This window comes from Balaenoptera borealis (assembly GCF_965194805.1).
Source record: "Balaenoptera borealis genome assembly, chromosome: 7".
In the NCBI taxonomy this organism is placed as follows: domain Eukaryota; kingdom Metazoa; phylum Chordata; class Mammalia; order Artiodactyla; family Balaenopteridae; genus Balaenoptera; species Balaenoptera borealis.
The window spans coordinates 123,681,569-123,696,921 of record NC_138864.1 but is presented as its reverse complement, the minus strand read 5'-3'; the positions used below and the strand labels follow the sequence as shown (position 1 = coordinate 123,696,921).

The window sequence follows — 15,353 nt, the reverse complement described above, 5'->3', positions numbered from 1 at the left end:
TCGGTCTCTCTGAGCAGAAAGGCTCTTCCCTTAAACAACGCCTTAACTACTCCCCAGTCCCCAGCCCCCACTAGAAGTGTCCTCTTGCCCAGTTAGGAGTTATCCACCTGCTGTACCTTCCTCTTTTGGCAAAGACAAAGGACACTAAGTATAGAACGACGGGGCCTTCACTCTGCAGAGAGAAAATGCAAAGGAGTGGTGAGGGATTCCTGAGCCTTTATGCCAGTCAGAAATTCTAGGCCTTGGTATTCAGGACTTCACCCCTCAATACGCCTTAGAGAGGGATGGTGCCGTGACCGGCCAAACGATCAAATGGCCGAGCCCGATGGAGACTGCCTCAGCCTTGACGCACCTGCAAGAAAAAGATAGGGCTGTACAGGGTCAGGGGCCCACTGGACAGAGAAACTTGAGAGGGGCCCTGGGACGGTCCCTCTTCCCCTCCAGCGGTGCCTGACCCCCCACTACTGGATTAGATGGCAAAGTAGGCGGGCTTGCCAGGGGATGAGGGGAACGATGTCTCCAGAAATCCTCTGTGAAGATGTTACTGAACCAAACTTGGGTCCACTCGCCTGCTCAAAAAACCCAAACTCCCCGATGGGTTTTAGCAAAGCTTTTTTTTTTTTTTTTTTAATTTTGGCCACACCTCGGGGCATGTGGTACTTTCCTGATCAGGGATGAAACCCGTGCCCCCTGCAGTGGAAGCACAGATTCTCAACCACTGGACTGCCAGCGAAGCATTTTTAGAGGCCAGGTGAGGGAGGGGGCTCGCAGGGTGTGTGATCAGCTGTGCACAAGTCTCTGGTTGATGGTGGTTAGCAGGACGGTGTCACAGGGGTTAACATGATCAATCGTCAGGCTCCAGCAGGTCTGGGGGCTACGTGCTCATGGTCATCAAGTAGTTAAATGCTTGCATTTGGTGGGGATTTTAGCCTCTGTAAAGCAACTCAGGAAATGTGCATCAGATGCTGTTATCTAGGTACTTCAGAGAGGAGCTAAAGCAGAGAGTCTGGGGGAGGGGTGTGTCCCAGGAAGGCCCCAGAGGGTCCTGCTCAGTTCCAAAGCACCCAGGTATTGGTTTGCAGTAGCCCTGTATCTACAAGAGGGAAAACCGCATCTATCTCACAGATACCCTGTGCCTGTCCTACAGGACTCACTCATAACACCAACAAATACTTATCAGTGCCCACCATCTGCTGCTGTGCCAGCTGCTGGGCCTGACCGCGAGCCCGACAGAAATGGTGCTGTTTCTCCGCAGTGTGGGAGTGTATTGAGAGGAACTGGTTTAGCGGTGGGGGTATCTCTTGGGTTAGTGCTTTGTATGAAACAAAACCAAATGCTTGTTGCTAATTTCTGAATGGATGACTAGGGGAGTGAGAGAGAAGAGAGGAAATCTTCCCTCCAGAGGGATCCGCTGTATTACTCCCTCCGGCTTCAGACGGCATCCCCAAGGCGGGTTTGGAAACTCGCACAGAGTCATTCCCAGCGGTGGCGGACAGTGTGGGGAGGGGGCAGGAAGCACACGTACGCTGACCTTGGCAGGGCCGCGTCTGCAGGGAGAGCCTCGCGCGGGTGCTGTCACCCGTAGGTGCTCACGCAGCCTCGACCCCGGGAGCCCCCCCAGCTGCCCACCTGGAGAGAAAGCCCGACTGTCCAAGGCCGGCATCCTGGGTGAAAGGAGCCTTGCTGGGTCCTGTGGAAACTCTTCAGGAAGAGATCAAAGTGCTCCTCCTTCTGCAGTCCCAAAAACGTCCTTAAATGCAGGAACGTGGCCTGCAGGACGCAGGCAAGAGCAGACACTGTAAAGAAGCCTTAGATGGAGATCAAATGTCATCCCCCCAACTCTGCTGCACGAGACACTTCTGTTGCGTATCTAGTTCCAGGAGTCCGTTTTTTTTGTTTTTCTTTTTTTTGCTTTTTTATACATTTATTTGTTTTATTTTTATTCATTTTTGGCTGCGTTGGGTCTTTGTTGCGGTGCGCGGGCTTCTCATTGCAGTGGCTACTTTTGTTGAGGAGCACGGGTTCTAGGCGCGCGGGCTTCAGTAGTTGTGGCACACGGGCTCAGTAGTTGTGGCTCGCGGGCTCTAGAGCACAGGCTCAGTAGTTGTGGCGCACGGGCTTAGTTGCTCTGCGGCATGTGGGATCTTCCTGGACCAGGGCACAAACCGTGTCCCCTGCATTGGCAAGCGGATTCTTAACCACTGCGCCACCAGGGAAGCCCCCAGGAGTCCGTTTTTTTTGAAAGAAAAACATAGTTGGTCAAAAGGAAACCAGGTTTCCTGCAGCGAGAGCCTCTCCTGCCACCCGCTGCTCCTGCCCCCCTCTGGCCGCCCCGGCGCCTGGCCTCCCGGACCATCTGATCCTTTTAAACGGAGATCAGGTTGCTCACTCTACATTTTGACGACATAGCAAAGGGCTGCCTCGGCCTCGAAGGTTCCGCCTGGTCTGACGGCCTGCCAGCCCCTCGGCGCAGCCACAGAAGCTCCGTCCCACCGCAGGGCCTTTGGAGTTGCTGTTTCATCCGCCTGGGATGCCCTCCCTCCTGCCCTTTGTAGGCGGCACTCCTTCACGTTGTTCCGATTTGGGCTCAAGTATCCTCTCCTCAAAACGTGCGCCCCGATGACCCTCTCTCTCCTCCGTACTCCCACCCGGATGAGGACGTCCCTGTGGCCACTGGGACAAATGGCCCCAAACTCAGTGGCTTAAGACAACGCACATTTATTCTCTTATGGTTCTGGATGTCAGAAGCCCCAAATCAGTTTCACTGGGTGGACGTCAAAGTGTCAGCAAGGCCATGTTCCCTGCAGAGGCTCTAAAGGAGAAACTGTTGGCCTGCCTTTTCCAGCTTCTAGAGCTGCCTCGTGTGTATTCTGTGTCTCAGGGCCCCTTCCTCTGTCCTCAAAGCCAGGAGGGTAGCATCTTGCTTCAGTTATCACATCTGTCTCTGCTGCAGTCAAATCTCCCTCTGCCTTCCTCTTATGAGGACACCTCTGATTACATTTGGGGCCACCCAGATAATCCAGGATAATTGTAAGGGAACATACAAGTTAAAACCAAGAAAAGTAAGTTTTAACTCTCCCTGGTACAAAAAGGGAAAAACTCTCCCTTCCCATCCCTAAGAGCATTTTCTTTAGAAAACTTCTGATTGGAAGTTCTTTCTCTGCCCCTTTGAGGTGTATGTAAATCTTTTTAAAGCTCACTAAGCCTCTTGCCGGCTTTATAACCCAGGACCGTCTTTCTCCAGGACCTGGGAGCCATCTCTCCGAAATGCAAACATCAAGGAAACAGTGGCCAGTGTCCCCTGCCCATGGGAGGTGGGAGCCTGACTCTCCAGCAGCACTGGGCTCCGGGCTGCAAACCTCCTTCTGTCACCAAGATACAAGCAGTGGATGTTTCCTTTGCACAAAGGCAATTAGCTATCACGCGTGGCCACCCAATTCCAGGCGAATTTAGGGTGAACTCTGTGTGACAAATGGTCAAGTCCTCTTACCCGAAGACTGGCTATGCTTTCCCTGGAGAACACGTGTGCAGTGGGGTCGCATCTGCTGGGCTATAAAATAGGGTGAGGACTTCCCTGGTGGCGAAGTGGTTAAAAATCCGCCTGTCAATGCAGGGGACACGGGTTCGAGCCCTGGTCCGGGAAGATCCCACATGCCACAGAGCAACTAAGCCCGTGCGCCACAACTACTGACCCTACACTCTAGGGCCCAGGAGCCACAACTACTGAGCCCGTGTGCCACAACTACTGAAGCCCATGTGCCTAGAGCCCACGCTCCGCAACAAGAGAAGCCACCGCAATGAGAAGCCCGTGCACCGCAACGAAGAGTAACCCCTGCTCGCTGCAACTAGAGAAAGCCCACGCGCAAAAACGAAGACCCAACGCAGCCAAAAAAAAAAATTAGGGTGAAATTTCTTTCTGTCTTTGTCGTCTCTTAGTGCATTGCCTGTGACGTGCATCTCTTTCTGGCACAGTGCTTATCCAATAATAAAACTGTTTTCTTTCTCTTCTACCTTTGTGCAGGGCTTTTCTGGGTAGGCAGCAGATTTTCTTTTCAATTTTATTTCCCCGACATAATCTCCCCATCTCAAAATTCTTAGGTTAATCACATCTGCAGTCCTTTTTGCCATATAAGGGAACATTCACAGGTTCCAGGGATTAGGGCCTGAGCAGGGACTAAGGCCTGGACGGGGATTAGAGCCATTATTCAGCCCACCACCCACTCCTACCCTGTCACCTTCTAGCCCCCCTACTCAACTTTATTGCTCTTCGTAAGTCTTATCACCTAACTGAAATTATTTGGATGTGTATTCAGTTAGATGGTTTTTGTCTAGTTACCCAGCACAATGTAAGCCACATGAAGGCAGGGACTGAACTGTCTTTTTTAACCACCGCATAGCCCGCCCCTAGAAAGGTGCCAGCCCCTGGCAGGAACTCCATGAGTGTTTGTGGACCAAATGAAAGAGGAAATATGAGCTCTTGATCCCATGGTGAAGCGAGTTGGATTAGACCACTCAGAGCAGCTGAAAGAGCAGCCCCAGCCAACTGTCAGCCAGTGAACTTCAAACCTTCTCCCTTGGCTACTGCTTGTTAAGCAGGCGATGAAGTCGGACAGAACTTTTAGTGAGACAGAAAAAACCACTTTTCTTATAGAAAAATTCCAATCAGTATGTGAGTGAGGCAAAGAACAAGGAACCTGGGAGAAAACTTCAGTCCGTAGCTCTCCCACTGGAAGGGCTCTGATTGTAGGCAGCAGTGCCTTGAACATATTCCTTTATCTGGAACATTATTCCAGAGTAACTGGAGGGCAGGAATCCTTAGGGAACCTCTGGCTCTGAGGGGGACTGACATGGCCCGTCACACATTCAGCAGCGGCGAGGGTGCCCCACACTCTGGAGACCACGATTACCACCAATTAGGGATTTGGTCTCAGGACCACACATTGCCAGGAGAAGCTGCCACAAATCATCTTGGTGTCTCAGCCAAGAGAGAAAGTAGTCGCTTTCCCCTAGAAATCGACATTTTTACCCTTTCAAGGTCAAATCTCATCTATGTCTTTTGTGCTCCAGACTGGCATCAGGCTGTCTCTTCTTCAACTAAATTCAAAAGATGGATTTAGAGGCCAGTGTGTATCCGTTCTTGGTTTAAAATCTACTAAAAGCCAAGCTTGATTTGGAAACACAAGACAATTCTAAACAGAATCTCTGTGAAGCCTGTGATTTAGCAGAAGCAGGTGTATTTTCAAGTGTTTTGTTTCCTGTGAGTGCCATGGGCTGCTGTTTGTGAACTCCATCTGTACCTGTTTACCAAATAACAAAAATGCTGCCTCTAACCTTAGCTCATTCCTACCCAGACTCCTCTTGAAAAAAACCACTCGAGGTAGTTGGAGGAATGAGAGTGTAAACCTGGCTTCAACTTGATGCCTCCTGATCAGCTCCAAGGTCAAATCTGGGTCACAGTTAGATTTGGTGCCTCCGGAGTTGGCCAGTGAAGTCTCTGATGTTCTCAGAACTGGTTTGCCTTCGCTGTCTTAAAACATGAGAAGAGAGTTTCCCCTTACAAGGATTTAAGGTTTATTTTGGGGGTGTTATTAGAAATTAAAATAATATAGCATGTTTAACTACTGCACAGTAACATTCTATTAAATTACTACATCCAACAAATAATATACCAAGTAAAATTCATTTTAAAAAAGAACACTTGAAAAGTATTTAATTTCAGGGATTCCCTGGCTGTCCAGTGGTTAGGGCTCCGCGCTTCCACTGGCTGAGGCCCAGGTTCAATCCCTGGTCGGGGGGACTAACATCCCCAAGCCACACGGCACGGCCAAAAACAAAACAAACAAACAAAATAAAACTGTTTAATTTCATAGTATCTAAACTACCCTACGTGCCTTCCACTGGCTGAGATGCGGCTTATTATCCCTGCTGTGTGCTGGTTTACGGTCATAACAAACATGCATATGATATATGAATACAAAACCACTGCAACAAGTTGGCATGATTTATGGGTCAGATGGAGTTAAGAGAAGTTCTTAGGATTAAATCAGGGACCAAAAAGTGATGATAGGCTACCGCAAGTATGTAAGAAAATTAGTTCCACAGCTTTGTTATTTAAAAAAAATAGGGAATTGTTAAGGGCAAAGACCTAGCTTGTGCTCACCATCACCATCTCGTGGTAGATCATGGAGTGACGTCTAATGGGCTCCTTGGCACCTGTTGGACATTCAGCTTGATATTTACCTTCCGATCACTTTGATTTAGGAAAATATTTTGCACTCATGAAGCGTCTTTTTAAATGTATTTGATAAAGGTGCAAGTTCCTTTTATTAGTTTTCTGAATTTCCTTTAAAGACTCATCATAATGGTATGTTACATTAATGGTAAAGTGCATCCACTGATTAAAATCCAAGTTTCATTTCCGGCCACATTAAAACGTTAAAAACGGCATCCTGATTTCTTATCCTTTCCTTGGAGCTAACTAAGATTCATATGTTTATTCTCAAGAAGGCAATTTTTATTTTTTCAGCTTAGCACTAGCCATCCTAGCTTTGTTCTTTTGATCACAAAGCACCTGATTATCGTGTCACAGACAAAAACTTGCCTCTTCAAATAATCAGGTTGAGTGCATAGCACCAAGTCTTAGGACTTGGACTCTGCTGGACACCAGAGGCTTTGCTCTGTAAAAATGGAATCAGGTGAGGGCAATGGCCCAAATGAGAGCAGAAGGGCAAAGTCCAAGTCCCCATGCTAATGATGGCTCTCAGCCCCCTGACCCCACTTGGCACCCAGAACACAACCAGCCTAGCACTAGTCACAAGCAAAAGCTCACAGGACTCTTGGGAAAATTGGACGGCTACAAAGAAAAGACCTATGGGTAATACCAACACTGGGGATCATTCAAACAATAACAAAAAATCAGGCTTATTACCTGATCACCCTACAATGCAGCCCACCAGCTGACAGGGCCCCAAACTTTCCACAAAACTTTCAGCTGGGCATTTGAGGAATGCTTCCGACACGAAAGACCAAAACCATGAACTGAAATAAGGAGCAGATAGAACTTTTTAAAAGAAATCCCATAATTACAGCATGGTATTTTTAAATAGGAAAGAGCTTTTGACACTAAAAAACACAACTGAAATTTTAATTTAAAATTTCAATAAAAGGCATGAAAGATAAGGTCAAGAATATCACATTACTAAAATCAAAAATGAAAGTGGAGACATTACTACTGATCTGACAGAAATCAAAAGTATTATGAGAGTACTATGAACAATTGTATGCCAACAAATTGGATAACAGATGAAATGGACAAATTTCTAGAAACATAAAACCTACCAAGAGTAAATCACAAAGAAATAGAAAATCTGAATAAACCTATAACTGGCAAGGAGATTGAGTCAGTAATCAAAAATATCCCAGCGAAGAAAAGCCCAGGACCAGATGGCTTCACTGGTGAATTTTATCAAACATTTTAAAGAAGTAATATGTATTATTCTCAAACTTTTCCAAAATATTGAAGAGGAGGGAACACTTCCTAAATAATTCTATGAAGCCAGCATTGCCCTGATACCAAAGCCAGAAAAAAAAAAAAAAAAAAAACTGCAAGAAAACTATAGACCAATATCCCTTATGAACATTGATGCAAAAGAAAAAACCTCAACAAAATATTAGCAAACAAAATTCAGCAGCTATTAAAAGGATTATACACTATGACCAAGTGAGATTTATTCTTGGTATTTTCAAGATAGTTCAACATATAAAAATCCATCAATTTAATAAACCACAATAACAGAATGAAGAAAAAAAAATACATGGGGAATTCCCAGGCGGTCCAATGGTTAGGACTCTGCGCTTTCACTGTGGAGGGCTTGGGTTCAATCCCTGGTCAGGGAACTAAGATCCCACAAGCCGTGCAGCGTGGCCAAAAACAAATAAACAAAACAAAACAAAAACCACATGATCATCTTAATTGAAGCAGAAAAAGCATTTGACAAAATTCAATATCCTTTCATGATAAAACCACTCAACAAACCAGTAATAGAGGGAAGCTATCTCAACTTAATAAAAGCCATATATGAGAAACCCATAGTGAACATCATACTCAAATAGCAAAAAACTGAAAGCTTCTCCTCTAAGATCAGGAACAAGGCACGGCTGTCTGTTTTTACCATTTCTATTCAACAAAGTACTGGAAGTTCTAGCCAGAGCAACTGGACAACAGAAGCAATAAACAGATAAGCTGAACTTCAAGAAAATTGAAAACTTTTGTGCATCAAAGTACACTATGAACAGAGTGAAAAAGCAACCCACAGAATGGGAGAGAGTATTTGCAAATCCTATATCTGATAGGAATTAACATCCAGAATATATAACGAACTCCTACAACTCAACAACAAACAAACAAACAAGTTAAAATATGGTCAAAGGAGTTTCATAGTCATTTCTCCAAAGAAGGTATACGAATGGCCAAAGAGCACAAAAGAGTATCCAAAAGGAACAGGAAGATTTGAAAAAGAAGCAAATAGAATGTCTAGAAAATTTTTAATGGAACCTAAAATTTAATAGAATGATTAAAAGCAGATTACACATAACTGAAGCAGAAATTAGTACACCTGGTAAATAATGAATGAAGGATTTAGCCAGAATGCAGCAGGTAGAATAAAGAGATGAAAAATTAAAAAATACAAAAGGGATTAGGAGATAAGGAAGCTAGAGTGAGAGGGTCTAACAAGCATCTGATCAAAATTTCAGAAGGAAATATTAGGGAGAATGTGGGAAAGGAACTATAAGGAATTATAAGGCATAATTCAGAGAGTTTCCCAGGTTTTAAAAACAAGAGTGTGTGGAACTTCCCTGTGGTCCAGTGGTCAAGACTTCGCCTTCCAATGCATGGGGGTGCTGGTTCGATCCTTGGTCGGGGAGCTAAGATCGCATGTGCCTTGCGGCCAAAAAAACCAAAACATAAAACAGAAGCAATATTGTAACAAATTCAATAAAGTTATTAAAAAATGGTCCACATCAAAAAATAAAAAATAAATAAAATAAATAAATAAAAATAAAAAGAAGAGTGTGAACTCAGAATTCTTTAGAGAATTCTTCAGGCGGAAACCTGGAATTCACTCCTGATACCCCTCTCCGTGGAGCCCACATTTGGTCTATCACCAAACCCTTTTACTTCGCAGGCGCTCCTCTTATCCGCCTGCTTTGCTCCATCTTCACCGCCCCCATTTCTGCCACGTTCGTTGACAACTGCCTTTGTCTCCTACCGAGGGCATCCTGCACCCGGACATGTCCCCTCTCGTCCACTCCCTACATACTTGCCAGGGTGAGTTTTCAAAAATGCTGTTTGTTTTGTGATTTTTAAACTTCTAAAAACGAATTTTACACTTTAAGCAACAAATTACCCAGATGGTATGAAATTGTAAAAATACAAAGGGCATGCAGTTTCCTCTCTCCCCTTTACCTCAGTCAGACAGTTCCTCTCCTCAGAGGCAACCATTGCTACAAGTTTTTTTGTTTTTCCTTCTAGAAATATCCCATGCATTTATGAACATATATAGACACCATGCTTCATAATGAGCACTTGACATGTGGCCAGTGTGACTGAGGTGCTGGAATTTTCAAACAAGAGACCAGTGTTTCCCACATTGCTTCATTCCACTGAATATTGAAAATATTTGGGCTCACTTTTCTGAACGGACTCTGTGCAAGTGTCATGGACACAGTTGTTAAAATTGTTCGGTATTTAAGTGCAAATACTATGAAACATCAGCACTTTAGGGGACTATTGAAAGAAGTAGGAGACCATGAATTTAAGAAGCTTTTTGTTGCCAACACTCATTGGTTGAGTCATGGAAGGGTTTTACTAAGGTTTACTGCACTGTTAACGGCAAGATTTTCTTTTTCTTTTTTTTTTTTTACTCCAAGATTTTCTTGAAACAAAAAAGAATGTTAACCAAATATTCAGCAATCAAACATTTTAAATGTCAGTGTAAGTTTTCTCACCAACATCACACTACGTATGATCAAGGTACATCTGAAGCTCCAAAGAAAGGAAAAGTTCATTTGTGACCTGTCCAGACAAATATAAGAATTTCAAATTCAATCTTTTACTAATAGAGATCAATAATTATGACTTTGCATACTTTTCTCACATGAATCAATACGTAAAGGATTTTAATTACAGTAGACAGCATGATGTAAAGTGGCTGCAAAATTTACAAGAAAAATTTGATGAATAGTTTGTTGATTTGATACATTTATAGTTGCTTTTGAATTTATGCAATATTCTTTTGAATTTATGTCAATTATACTGAGTTGCTACAAAAAGTAGTGAAAGTACCTAACTCAGGCAGGTGTAGTTTTGAAACTGATATGCTTTTGCTTCAAGGTCAAATTGATTCTTTGAAAAAACATATACTAGTTTGCCCTGTGGTAGCAAATATTAAAGGAAAATGTTCTGGGTACTCAGTTCGGTTATTGGAAAACTTTGCCAGAACGACTCGGGTATGTGAATCTCCACTTTCACCTGTGATACCGGGAAGATCATTAGCCACTACTAAGTAGCTAAGTGCTGTCACCGCTCCCCTGGGTTGGGACGTGTCACCTGGTGCTGAGCTCATGAATGTGCGCTAAGTAGCCCCTTCACATGTCCCCACCAGTGACTGCCCTGCACTGCGGTTGCCCGCCCCTCACATTCCTTTCACCCAAAGGGAACTTGGTCTCGCTGCGTGACCTACACTGTATTTGCACCCAGCCTCCTTCCTTGCCGGCTGCCACCACCCTGCACCAGCCTCCCTCGCTCCCCCAGGCCTCATACGGCCCCTACCAAAGGCAGGAGGACTTCTGTCCCAGCTTGCCCTCAGCTCAGTTTTCTCTGGTCAACCCCCTCCAACCCAGGACGTCCCCCAGCACGCGGCCCTGGGCTGGGAAATGTCTTCTGCGTGCCTATTTGTCTCTCTAGCCCCCCCAGGAGCTCCTGGAGAACAAAGACCCCAGCTCTCATCTCTGCTTAACGATTGTCAGCAACTCACAGATGGGACCGAAATGTTGATGGTGGGATTTCAGCCAGCAGAACTGTCTAATTGAAGCCAAGGATCTTTCTGGCGCCCCCAGAGCACATTGCAAAGGAAGCTTTCAGCTCCACGTGGAGAATCCTGGCAGGGGTACATAGGGAAGGGAAGAAAAACTTGTGCCAAACACTGGGTCATCTGTCACTTTTCACTTTCCACTTTGCTCGTTTAATCCTCAGAACAACCCCTAAAGGTAGGGTCTCTGACCCCCCCCTCACAGAGAAGGGAGCAGAAGTTCCAGGGATCTGGGCAGTTAAATGAGGTCCTCTCTGTGGGAGATCAGCCCTGGTGACGGACACACCAAGTCCCAGAGCTTGTTTTTATTTGCTCAGGACCAGCAGGAGTTGAACCCCGTTTTCCCTGACTCCCCATCAGCCTTAATGAATCCCACCTCACCCTTCACCCACGTGAGACGCTGCAGTCTGTCGCCACCATGGGTGGGACGCGATCCTTCACGACTGGACATGTTCGCTGGTGTTGGAGGTGGTCAGACACCAGAGTCACCTCTAAAGGAGACCCCTTCCCTCTCAGAGGGGCTTTAGGGCGCGGGAAGCAGGGGGAGGGATCAAAGGACTCCTCGAGGTCTCATGTGGTTTTGCGGATGTCTGTGTTTCTGGCAAGAATTTCCTGAAACGAGTGTCTCGGGGACACTAGGGACTGGTCGCCCGGGAAGGGCCTAAGGAAAGGGCAGCCCTACCGGGGGGCAGGGCAGTCCCACATCCCGCTGCCAAGAGGCCTGGCCAGCCGAGCCGAGAAGGCCAACAGCTGGGGCTCCTCTGGCGGGTCAGCGGGAGGAGAGGGGAGGGGAGGGTGGGAGGGGGAGGGAAGTCCCGGGAGGGCCGGCGGCCACAGGCCGGTCCTAGTGGGTGGGGAGGAGCTTCGGCTGCTGGGAGCTGGAGGGGGCCCAGGAGGTGGGAGTGGGAGGAGATGGGGGCCGACCCGAGAGAGGGAGGAGGGGGTGCCGGGAAGAGGCTGACAGCCTGGCCAGGAGTCGGCCTCGGCCTCGGCCTTGGCCTCGGGAGGGGAAGCGTAGGAGGGACCCCAAGGCACAAGAAAGGAGGTGAGGAGGGGAGAATGGCAGGACAGCTGGACGGGAGGATGGGGCGGGCAAAGGGCGCAGCTCCAAAGGGCAAGATTTGGCAACTTGGCTGTGAGCCCTCTCTTCAAGGCAAGACCCTGGTAGCTTTTCACTGCGGGGGTCTCAGTTTCCACATCTGTGGCTTTCTGGTCCGAAGAAGACTGTACAGGCAGAGTTCCCGGGGAGGGTCCAGCCCTCAGGAGACCCCAGTCATGGATTGGGGGGGCGGGATCAGAGGGCTGGGAGAGGGGTGGTGGCGAAGGCTCCAGAAAAAACAGCCAGGGAGGGAGGGTCTGCTCTGGAAAGAAAGCCGTGGCGGGGCCGAGGAGAGGCCCCCATTTCTGGGGTGGGGGCTGGGAGGGCCAAGGGCACCTGGCCATTCAGCACAGCGAGGGTTAAGCATCTTCCCAGTTCCCACCCGCTCTGGGCCCCTCCCTCGTGTTTACATCCTCCCCAAAATATTCAGCCTCCAGCTGGCCTCTTCTGGGCCTGCCCCTCCCCACCTCCAGCTGGGGGGCCGGATGCTGAGGGTCAGGGCCCGGCACCCCACAGGGCCAGCAGTCTGGGGACTGCCAGCAGGGGAAGGGGTCAGAGGGAACGGGAGAGAAGATGGGCCAGAAAAGCGGGGGAGGGCTGGAGTGGGCAACAATGCTTCCCAAGCCCTTGGCCTGAGGACTAAAGCCAACTCAGCGCCTACCCAGGACAGGGCCCAAGCCGCCCTGAGCTGGACCTGGGAACAGCGGGGGCAGGGGAGGAGGAGGGGAATACCAGGGGAATCTCTGCAAGGCGCCACTTCCTGTCCCTCCACCTCTGCCCAGAGCTCTACCAGATGTGGTCCCCAAGCCACAGGGCCCGGGAGTCGGTGGCTCCGCGGGCTGGCACGTGAGCTGAGGGTCCACACGTACCCTTCGCAGGGTCAGGGTGACTAAGGCGAAGCCATGAGGCAGGTGCTGCTCTCGCTGGCCCTGTGGCTGGGCGCGCTGGGCCTGGGCAGGGCTGAGCTCACGGCGGCCCAGCACCGGGGCCTGCAGGTGGCCCTGGAGGAGTTCCACAAGCATCCGCCCGTGCAGTGGGCCTTCCGGGAGACCAGTGTGGACAGTGCCATGGACACGGTGAGCGGCGCCCCAGGGAGGGGAGGGGGATAGGGCTGCAGCCCGGGAGGCCGGCACGTTCCCAGGGAGGAGGTACAGAAGTGCTTGGGCCCCGGGAGCACCCAGCTCTCCAGAGAAAGGCCGACCAGCCCAGCCGTCTCCTGGGACGTGCTGCCTCACGGTGGGGAGGAGGGACAGGTCACGTCCGGGAAGGGCGCTGCCTGCTCAGCTGGCTGCTGGCCTTCCTCTGTCTGTTGGTAGCCCTTCCCGGCCGGGACCTTTGTGAGGCTGGAGTTTAAGCTCCAGCAGACGAACTGCCGGAAGAAGGACTGGAAGAAAGCCGAGTGCAAGGTCAAGCCCAGCGGGGTGAGTGGAGGCACACGTGTGTGACGGCGCATGCGCTCAGCGCGGGGGTGCGCGACTGGGGCTCAGTAGGAGATCCAGCGAGAAGCCTAAGGTTGGAGACCCCAGGGCGGAGCAGCCTCCCTGGCGGCTGACTCGCCTGTCTCGGCTGGTGGTTGTGATGGTCGTAGGTGGGCTGGGGGCCTGGACAGGCAGGAGGAGGGACGGCTGGGCTACCCCCGAGGACACGTGTTCTTCAGAGTGGGTCCACCTTCCATGCGATCCAAGTTCCTCTCTCAGGTTTCCAGTCATCGGTGGAAGAAGGCCATGGTATGGGCTTCGGGTGGTCCCCACCCTAGGCCTGGTGAATTCCCCATTTCCTGTGTGTTTTCAAGTGGAGATGGCCCAGCCCGGGCTGATTCATAACAGGGCTTGACTGTCATCAGCCACCTTGGGGGCAAAGTCACTGCCGTGGGGGCGATCCTGGGGCCGGGAGCGCAACACTCCGGCCTCCAGTCTCAGCTCTGCCAACCCACAGCCCTGTTACTTCGCAGGTTCTTTGAAGGCCTCAGTTTCCTCCATCTGTTAAGGGAGGGACTGGATTATACTAGTGGTTTTCTAGACTTCTAGACTTCTATATGGTTTGACTTCCGAAATTTCCCAGTCTGAGGTGGGGCTGAGCCTGGAACCACCTGGCCGGCCAGGGGACCCCCCCTTGTACGCTGCCCCCCAGTCCCACTCTCACCCTCGTGGGGCCACAGGCCTCCCCTCACCCCTTTCCTCTCTGGGCTCTAAACCCCCCTCCCCAGAGAAAGCGGAAATGCCTGGCCTGCATCAAGCTGGACTCTGAAGATAAAGTCCTGGGCCGGATGGTCCACTGCCCCATAGAGACCCAGGTTCAACGGGTAAGAGTGGGCAAGACCGGGCGGAGGAGGGAGCAGAGGTTGGGGAGGGAGCTGGTAGACAGAAACTGGGCCTGGGGGAGACGTGGAGGCGGAAGCCTGGATGGAGGGGCGAGGAGGGGCTCTGGGCCTGGCCCGGACGTCCCCTGTGGGATGGGGACGTGGAGGGGGCCGCTGGCAGTCCCCCTTCTGGCACGGCCTTAGCAGCGCGGCTGCCGGCAGGAGCTGGAGGAGCGCCAGGAGGCCCAGTGCAGCAGGGTGGAGCGCGCCGGCGAGGACCCTCACAGCCACTACTTCCCTGGGCAGTTCGCCTTCTTCAAAGCCTTGCCCCCCAGCTGAGGCCTGACTGGTAGGTGGCTGGCCAGGACTGAGGACGAGGGGGAGCAGGCCAGCCAGGTGGGGCAGGGATGGAGAGGGAGGTGGGGCAGGGATGGAGAGGGAGCTGGAGCTGCGGCTGGGCTGCGGGAGGCAGGAGGAGAGGGGCTGGGAGCCTGGAAGTCAGCTGGGATGGGGCCCAAACAGCCTCCGTCATACCCAGTCTTAGTTTCTCTTCCCTTCCCTCTAGAATCTCACCCGGCTTCCTGGAAGCAGCGTGAGGGAGGTAACAAGTGAAAGCCCGCCCTCCCTTCTCTGTGCCTAGGGAGGACTGTCCCATAGTCCTTAATAAAAGTGCTCTAGAGCTGCGTTCTCTCCTCCTCTCGCATTCCCTACCTCCCTCCTGCAGAGCAGCGGGAGGAAAAGGCCTCAGTGCTCCAGCCTCGCAGGGAGGAAGCAAAGCCCCGAGGGGGAGCAGGATACCTCCCATCAGGACACCCCAAAAGCTGTGTGCTCCTCCTCCTTCCCCAGGGGAGACCAGAAGCAGCAG

At 50.1% G+C, this 15,353-nt stretch overlaps 1 protein-coding gene across 5 annotated transcripts; it reads left to right on the top strand.

The window, feature by feature from the left end:
- The first annotated feature begins 11,993 nt into the window (after window positions 1-11,993).
- On the top strand, window positions 11,994-15,172 carry RARRES2 (retinoic acid receptor responder 2). 5 transcript variants are annotated; one of them, XM_082398806.1, is made up of 6 exons: window positions 11,994-12,135; window positions 13,068-13,265; window positions 13,506-13,610; window positions 14,396-14,491; window positions 14,711-14,837; window positions 15,054-15,172. In XM_082398806.1, exons 2-5 carry the CDS (start codon window positions 13,092-13,094, stop codon window positions 14,825-14,827), a joined length of 492 nt encoding a protein of 163 aa, XP_082254932.1. In that variant the 5' UTR covers window positions 11,994-12,135; window positions 13,068-13,091; the 3' UTR covers window positions 14,828-14,837; window positions 15,054-15,172. The 5 variants fall into 5 exon arrangements, with proteins under 5 accessions (XP_082254932.1, XP_082254929.1, XP_082254931.1 ...); XM_082398803.1 differs by having other exon boundaries at window positions 14,348-14,491; XM_082398805.1 differs by having other exon boundaries at window positions 14,348-14,491; window positions 15,033-15,172.
- The last annotated feature ends 181 nt before the right edge of the window (window positions 15,173-15,353 follow it).